Source organism: Anabrus simplex, chromosome 5 (genome assembly GCF_040414725.1).
Source record: "Anabrus simplex isolate iqAnaSimp1 chromosome 5, ASM4041472v1, whole genome shotgun sequence".
NCBI lineage: Eukaryota > Metazoa > Arthropoda > Insecta > Orthoptera > Tettigoniidae > Anabrus > Anabrus simplex.
This window is the reverse complement of record NC_090269.1, coordinates 173,816,803-173,825,665: the sequence shown is the minus strand read 5'-3', so window position 1 is coordinate 173,825,665 and position 8,863 is coordinate 173,816,803. Positions and strand designations below refer to the sequence as shown.

The following is an 8,863-nucleotide window of genomic DNA, read 5'->3' as shown; positions in this document are numbered from 1 at the left end:
CCATGCCTTTCCAGTTTTCAGCTTCGGCTTTGGTTGAAAACTCTGATGTTCTTGGAGTTTTTCCTTAAGTGGGTCACGCTCCTGGCTATCTTCAAATGAGATCCCAATCTCCTGCAGATCCTTCTGTACCTCACTGAACCATGCCCCCTTTTCCTTTTTTCTCTTAGAGGAAGGTGAAAATGCGGTTGGTTAATCTTGTTAACTTCATTCGGGCCAGTGTCCATAAAAAGTAATCCTCCTTTATCGCATCACGTCGGTTATTTTCTCCACATGCGAGTACAACTCCTGGTTGTGCCCTCTAAACTCGCCGTTATCTTTGACTGGATCTAAGAGTTTCCTCAAAATCTTTCTTTCCTTGGCCTCCGATTTCTCCATTATGCCTTTCCTGTTCATGGAGAGACATTCCGCTGCATATAGATCCTCTAGCCTGATGACAGTGCAATAATGTTTGATTTTTGCATTCAGAGATATAGATCTTTTATTACAGACATTTTTAGTCAGATGGTAAGCAATTTCAATTTTATTCATACGTGAAGCAAAGGGTTCTTTTTCGGACATGTTAGGTTCTAACCATTCACCAAGATACTTAAATTTTTCAACCCGTTTGACTTTTCTGTGAGTCCCTTCGAGCTTACTTGGCACCAGTTTGATGTTTGTAATGAATTTCGTTTTCTCAAAGGAGATTTGGAGGCCCACCCTTGTAGCTTGTGTACGAAGCTGTTTGATCTGCTTCGTGGCCACATCCAAGGAATCAGCGAAAAACGCAAGATCGTCTGCAAATGTTAGACAGTCAATTGAAAGGTTCTTGTTCTTGTGGCCTAGTCTGACTCCACTTTCGACTCCCTCATAACTAATTTCTCTGCGCCATTCACGGATCACTTTCTAAAGATTGCAGTTGAACAACAGAGGTGAGAGACCATTTCCCTGCCTAACTCCTGTCTGTATTTCAAAGGCATCTGAAGTTTCTCCTCTGAACTTCACTTTTGAGATGGTGTTGGTGAGAGTCTGTTGGATGATCGCTCTTGTTTTACCGTCCAAGCCAAATTCCTTTAAGATCTGAATCAAGGTACTTCTGTTAATTGAATCATAGGGCTTCTTAAAGTTGATGAACGTTATTACGAAAGGCTTGCTCCTTAGTTTAAGATATTAAAGGACAGATTTCAGATTCATAATCTGCTCCACACGTGACCTTCCTTTCCTGAAACCTGCTTGGTAATTACCCAGCTCTGGATCTAGCTGTTCTTCTGCCCTGATTTGAAGAGATTTCGAGAGAATTTTGTAGGTTATATGTAGGAGGGTAATGTCGCGATAGTTATTAATGTTTCGAGGTATCTGTGGAACAGCAGATGTGAAAGAAGGTGCTGGGTGGAATAGGTCTCAACTTACGAAATTAAAGTTAATTTAAAACTTTAACAAAGGTTATATTTTCTTTTCAAGGTAAATAAATAACAGAATATAACAGGTACCAAGTAGCAGATCAACAAATTAAGAAAGTACAATTTTAGTTCGTTACAAAATTTGGGCTTCGAGCCCGACACTCACGAACCTTGAGCTATAAGCCCAACTTTACCTATATACCAAGTTTAAACAAAGGGGCAGAAAGCCCCAATCATGCCAAGGAGCACTGGCTCCTGATTACCATATTAAGCCTCCTCGAGGCACACAGAAACTAAATTTAAGAAAGAGCAAATCCGCTCTCAAGGTTGAAGCCCATCAAAGGCCACAATAAACTATACTTCAAACTGCCCTGAAGGCATACCAAGAACAGGGGTAATAGATACCCAACCTACTGGGCCTATTCAGTAAAGAAGCAGGTTAATTACGTGGCCCAAAATACCAACTTGACTGGAGGCGTAACTTGCACTCCTAATACACTCTTAAAACCTACTTGGCACTAGGCCGCATACACAAGGGCTAATCCCATACTAAAGAGGTGACTTGTATAAGAAGACTTTATTACATTAAGAAAGGAAGAAACGGTTGTGAAAACAAAGTCACCTCAAAACAATAGGAGTGGGAGCTCGAGAGGGTTTAGCACTCTCTATCCCAATTTATAGTTAAAGAGACGAAGTTTTACCAAGTGTCTATTACATTTTAAAGATAGGTTACATGAGAAAAGTTTCGTACCTGCCCCGAGGGTTAAACTGCTGAGCTAGCGAGAAATGAAGTTATTACATGGTCATTACCTTATGGATGAACTGCTGCCCGAAGAAGGAGGCGCTTCCCGCCCCCTGCTACATAATCACACTAGGAGAGATGTTACTGAAGTGGCGAGGAGACCAGAAAATCAGCAGTTTATATACCCTCGTGGAAAATTCGAGACGTTTCATGAATGATTACAACCCGCCCACAAAATTTTATTGGATAACATCAAAAAGTAATACACCAGACGAAGAAGAAACACCTTATTGGTGGAAAATTAATTACAGAAATTTCTGATTGGCTACATTCAAAACAGGCGGAAAGAAAGGATTATATTGCCAACCTACAACTGACAGAACAAAATCTAGTTAAGATAAAACTTATGAATACAAAATTTCTTCAGGAAGGTACATTCCTTTACACCAGAGTGCGATATTAGTTTTGGTAGAGACATCTGTTAGAGAATGTTCAAATTTGTTGATATGGAGCAAACAAATCAGAACACTTCAAAATTTACGGTAGTGACATTTTCCAAGAAACCTTTGAATTAGTACAGTTTGTTAAAGTTCAGGCGATCTCCTGTAGAGGAGTTTCAACTGGCGCAATATTTGAATTAGCGGCGTGGAGGTGTACCGCCTCGTATAATTAACATCCCACTTGCCGCCTTTCTGATGAAGTGGATGGATTAGGGGAGATGTCCAGTAACTTGGAAGTCTTTCGGTATTTCAGATTTCATGTATGATGTCCGTTAATTTCTTCACTGAACTGTTACTAGCAAACTTCCAAAATTCAGCTGTTATCGAATCTTCACCCGGCGCTTTATTGTTCTACAAGAATTGGATAATCTGTCTGATTTCCTCTTTCGTGGGTGACGCTGAATCTGGGTGAACACTGAGGGTTTAAATGAAGAACAAAACAGTTATTCAGTGTTATTCTTGTGTAGTAATGATTTACGTAAAATCTATAGGCTCTTTTTAAGTCATCCGTTAGTATCAAATGTTTTCAGTTATCTCTTAATATAATGGAGTATGGCAAATGTTCTGCCGTGAGTGACTGGCATCCTCGCAGTTTGGTTAAGTTGCTGTCTGCCAACAACTGCTGACATTACCTCCAAGGGAATCACACGAAGCCATATTCACCATTCGTGTAAACTCGTGGTCGTTCGTTTGGTAGAGAGCGAGGAAAACAAAAAACCGCCATTATGCGGAATACGTTGGAGGTTACATTCGTATCCAAATAAGATGGTTGACTATTAGGGGCGTAACGTCAGGGCCTGCGGGGCCTGTGATCCAGGCGGGCTCGGGCCTTTAAGGGGCCCCGCAGACTCCTCACAAAATAATAATATATAACTCATCTAGCCTGATGTCTGTCTGCACTAAAATGACCAGGCGGTTTTGCAGAATCAGTCTGAATAGTTTGTTTTAATATTTGTACGTAGGGGAATTGCCATTGCTTTAAAATAATTACAACAATGAAAATTTATCCCGAAGAATCATAATTCAGTTAGAAATGATACTTTCTTGGTGTGTAGTGAGATCGTATTACGCACACATTTTGGTGACATTTTAACATTTATCACACATTTATTCGATAACAATATATACTGCTAATGAGAAGCAGATATAACACTGAGTCAATTCAGTTTCGAACGAGCTCTTTTTGCGTGAAGGCTTTTCAATTGTGCTGTTTGATATTTCTCAAACTTTATTTGAACAATTTTTATTTAATTTTATTCGTAGGCCTACATTTTTCTGTGTTTTAATCGAATAAATTATTATAACTTTGGTATCGGTTACAGAGTATACTTCCGTAGTCACTGTAAAATGAAACCAAGTATAAGTACGAGCAAGTAAGTAGTGTATAGTTCAGAAGCTTAGCCGTTAAATCGCGGAGGCAGCCAAATAAGACACAGTAGAATTATTTTTTAATGTTCTTAAAAGTGTGAATAGTCCTCTTTGTTTATATAATATAACAGTATATTATCTACCAGTTTTAATTAAATGTATACAACTTATTCCTAGGTTTTACATTTTATTTGAGGGGTAAATATTTATTTTGGCAGGCGGGCCCATATCACATTCGTTATGGCCTGTTGCCTATTGTCAATAGAGTGTGCTGTATCCCTTCTGCTGCCACTTATCTGCATTAGATGGCAATTTTGCAAAAGGGGTTATGAAGATTTGTTTTCCGAATCTGTACAAAAAGTCAACCCATCAACGAGGTGTATGACAGCTAATTTTAAATAATATAAACATAAATCTTCATTATAGTTTTAAGTAAATAACTGAAAACTAGCTAAATAAAATTGAATATGTTGGCGTTGTCTGCCTCTCTGGCAGTGTGGGGACTTTCACTTCAGAAGGACCCAGGTTGGTTTTCCGTCTTGGTCAATGATTTTAGGCATCTCAGGTTAAACCCTCTGGCTCCGGGACTCTACAGTTCTTTTTATTTACACAGAACACAGACAGACACTACTCTACCAGTCATCGTAGGGACAAGCAATAGTGACTAAATCCTCCGTTTAGCTTTGATGCCATGAAGAGCGATTGGCCACAAAATTGGGCTAAGTCCACATGTGTGACAGTGATCGCGACCCTCCAGAGGGTGGGGGGAAACGTGGTAGTGAAAGCAGATTTTTAACGTTTATTTCAAAGTTCCCGCAGGACTTCTTTCACGTTTCGGAAGCCAGCGACGAGTTTTCGCATGTAAACGTCTTAAAATACTGTTGGCTTCAGCAGGGATCGATAGAGAACAGCGTCTCTATGGTCAACCGCAGTATATTAAGGGGCTTCTTGTAAACTTTATTCGTATATTGATTTCATGTGACTGTGATGATTGTTTTAAAGAGGGGAGTGACGGATAAGACCGAGTGAGTTGGCTTCGCTGCATGATCAACGTAGCTGCGAACTCGCATTCGGGAAATCACTTGAAACGCTGCTGAAAGTAAGACTTTAGATCCTTGAGCATGTTGATATATCCATCAAACGACACACTTTTCGTGCGTAGGGACTCAAGGTTTTGAATAGAAGCCAGATTATTACGCAATTGTTAATGTTTCCAGACCTCTAGCGTTTTAAAAAACCGAACACCGAATCCAACAATCAATTTGCTTCTACCTTGAAGGGTTGCGTTGTGAATATTTAAATGACTGGTTAGGTCCGCAACAAAATGTATGATCCTGAACCCACTTCTCGTCACCTAGTTCAATTACTGACTTATTTTTAAGCCATGAAAAAATCTAATTCCGTCTCGTAAACAGAAGAATTGGATAGCTATCTTCCCGCGAGTCATCATCGATAATATGGAATATCTGTATAATTGTTACCAGTATCTTGAGACACAACTGAGAAAATTGTCGACGCGTAAATTTCGACGTTCAGGTTTAATCTCCTTGATCATATAAGTTGGGTGATCTATGGCTGAGATTTTATGAATATTGTCTGATAAACAGCAAATGTGTCACCAGAGATCTTTCACATGGCGACGTAGCAGGATATGGACTGTCGCATGGAGTTTCTCCTACCCTGAAGAGGCTCTACTATCTCTGCGGAGTTCGAACGCGCGATCTTGGAGTCCCAAAGCCGACTGACCCACCATCACCCTTTAGAAGTCACTTTTAAGTACGATACGGGACTGTTGACGACAATGAAGCAAGGACAACTAAACCCCACTTTCTCGAAGTATTGAAATCGTGGCAGTGAGAGAAGGGTGACTCAATGTTTGTATTTGCCGACGGAAAATTGAAATTGTTTTAGTACCACTTATCTGCTTCGCAAGACTTGGGGACGTCAATGTTAGGAAAATACTGTGGTCGACGTAACCTTAGCTAGATAAGGACAGGCAGATAAGATTCACTTCTGACACCACCGATAACAAGATAGCGTACAAGTGGAAATATTGTAGACATGTGTAGCAGGTTATAACGTTGATGAGGGTCGAAGTAAATAACCATGGCACGTCTTGTGGTAAGTTACACGTGATACATTACCTTTTATTTTCCCTACTTTTTGTTGCTTTTTGTATGTAAATTCAATGGAAGTTGAGTTGGACAATCCTGTGTTCTCAGTATGAGTGAAACCTGTAACCAGGACCATTCTGAGGTAAAGGTGAAATCAGTGACCGCCGGGGGCCAGTCAGGCAAGAATAATAGAGAAACTAATTACTTTTTTTCAGTCGACCGATTCAAATATTTTATAACCTATGCAACTTGACGCAAAGTATGTTATGAAGATGTTATGGGCCGATGACCTTAGATGCTAGGCCCCTTCAAACAACAAGCATCAAGCTGTTATGTCCGGCTCCTTGGCTAAATGGTTAGTGTGCTGGCCTTTGGTCACAGGGGTCCCGGGTTCGATTCCCGCCAGGGTCGGGAATTTTAACCATAGTTGGTTAATTTCGCTGGCACGGGGGCTGGGTATATGTGATGTCTTCATCATCATTTCATCCTCAAAACGACGCGCAGGTCACCTACGGGGTCAAATCAAAAAGACCTGGATCTGGTGAGCCTAACTTGTCCTCGGACACTCCCGGCACTAAAAGCCATACGCCATCTCATCAAGCTGTTTTAGGAAAATAACTTAAAATGTTCTTCTGCCTGGTCTTTGAGGAAAGCTCAACATGTGGGTTTGACTCAATTAACGGTCGATACTCTTTCCGCCCCCTGCGCTATGTGGAGGGGAGTATTCACTATTACATTTTCTTTTGCTATTGGTTACATCGTTCAGTCTGCAAGCCTCTGTGTCTTTACTAAACGTCGCCACAATCCTCGATTTGCAACTAGTGCAGACTGAACGCTGAAAGGCATAACAGTCTATAATGATAATGATTGGTTACATCGCACCGACACAGACTCTTACAGCGATGAGCTAAGGCAGGGCTAAGACTGGGAAGGAAGCGACTATGGCCTCCATTAAGGTACAAGGCTATCATTTGCTTGGTGTGAAAGTGGAAAGCAGCGGAATACTATCTCCAGGGCTGACGATAGTGCGATTCGAATCCACTATCTCCCGAATGCAAACTAAGAGCTATAAGCCTCGAACTGCGTAGCAAACCCGCTCCGTCATCCTTTTCTGCGGTAGTTAGCAGTGTAATATGTTTAAATGGATATGTGTGTTAAGACGAACAAACAAAACGTACCCAAGTCATAGCAATACATCTGACTTCAGCTGAATTCTCGAGCCGGTTGGAAATCGAACCAGTGACCCTAGGAACGAAAGGACACTTTGGTGACCATTCAGCCAAATATCCGGACGAGGATAGAACTTATAATAAAGTTAAATATCTTAATGTAGTCTACTTCTGACCATTATGATTGTCAAATACAGATAAAAACTGACATCATTTTAATTCGGCAAGGAGTTACTATAACTAGTTATTCAACGTCAGGGTTGGCGAAGGGGTTGGATTGTGAAGATAGCGGCCATATCCTTATGAAGATACAGTCACAGCATTTGCCTGGTGTGAAAATGCGACACCATCTTATTCCTAATGCAAGTTCACTGCTACACGACGTGTTCACTCGGTTGAGTTACTAACTATCTTGGAATTAACATTAGTGATTTGGTGCATCCTACAGTCACAAACACATTGTTGATAATGCTCGTGTATAAAAGATTTGAGTGTAGAAGCTTATATTAAGCAGTTCGAGCTATTTCTTCGAAATGTCTATTTCCAACGCTACAAAATACCACACATTCGTAAATAGACACGTTTTTTTAAACCTGGGAAATGCTTCGTAGGTGGAATGACGCAGCACTGAGTGAATACCAACCATAACGCACGATTTTGCCACATCAAAATGTAGAAGTCACTTTATATCGTTAGTATTGCTATGGGGAAGCGTGCTGGTGGGAAGGGGCGAACTGATGTAGTATTGGGTTGGGAAGTAAGTTCAATTCGCCTGATGAAGCTGCGCACCCTCTAAACAGAATCATTGAAATCAATGTAACGCAATGAAGCCGTGAAAGGTATCTGTGCAGATATCTTCGAACATAGCGGTTATCTGCAATGAGAAAATGTTTAACTGAATTTAATTTATTGCGTGCCACAGGATTTTTCTCAAGCCAATTACAGGTGAATTCTGTTTGATACATCGTAAAATCTCTGTACATATCGAGTTTAGTCCCCGTTAGGAGTCTGCCTGTGTTAGTGAAGGATAGTCTCGAGAATCACTGAATACATTCTGATGTGGTTTATTTCATTGTGTGCCGGCACTAAATGAATACCGGGTTAACTCCTGGGGGCAAAGGCGGCCGGGCGTTCAGCTACCTCACCAAGTGCCGAGGTTACATTCCACCCCTCCCAGAGCCTTCATGGTATGTGCGGAGAAAACTTTGCTTTTTTCACATCATTTTACAAAACATTAATTATTGAATAAGATTCAGGTTGATGGAGCATTCATATATAATAAAAGGAAGCCAAATAATTGCGATTTTAGTGCAGGCTATCTGAGCGCTTTCTTGGCTTGAGACCCCCAAGTACGTGTGGAGGAATTTTTGAGCATAAAGCGGTCTACAAAATGTCTGGGACAGTATATAACCATCCAGAAAACGTGTCCGAAAAGGTTGAGCTTTAAAATTAGAAACCACATTGTAAGAGTAATCACGCAATCCCTATCAATATGAATGATTTGTTTACATTAATCCTTCCAAGATAAAAATACCGTGTACGGTGTGTAATTTTTCATGTTACCGTAAGGCGAGGAAGGAGCTAGCGAACAGGT

General features: G+C 40.7%; 1 protein-coding gene across 2 annotated transcripts in view; it reads left to right on the top strand.

Annotated features, from left to right (window-relative positions):
- The first annotated feature begins 5,998 nt into the window (after positions 1-5,998).
- LOC136874735 (UDP-glycosyltransferase UGT5) overlaps positions 5,999-8,863 on the top strand; it is a 115,327-nt gene continuing 112,462 nt past the window's right edge. For both annotated transcript variants that reach the window (XM_067148403.2, XM_067148402.2), the window contains exon 1: positions 5,999-6,107. In XM_067148403.2, the coding sequence (XP_067004504.2) occupies positions 6,093-6,107 (15 nt within the window). In that variant the 5' untranslated portion in view covers positions 5,999-6,092. The remainder of the gene's footprint in view (positions 6,108-8,863) is intronic.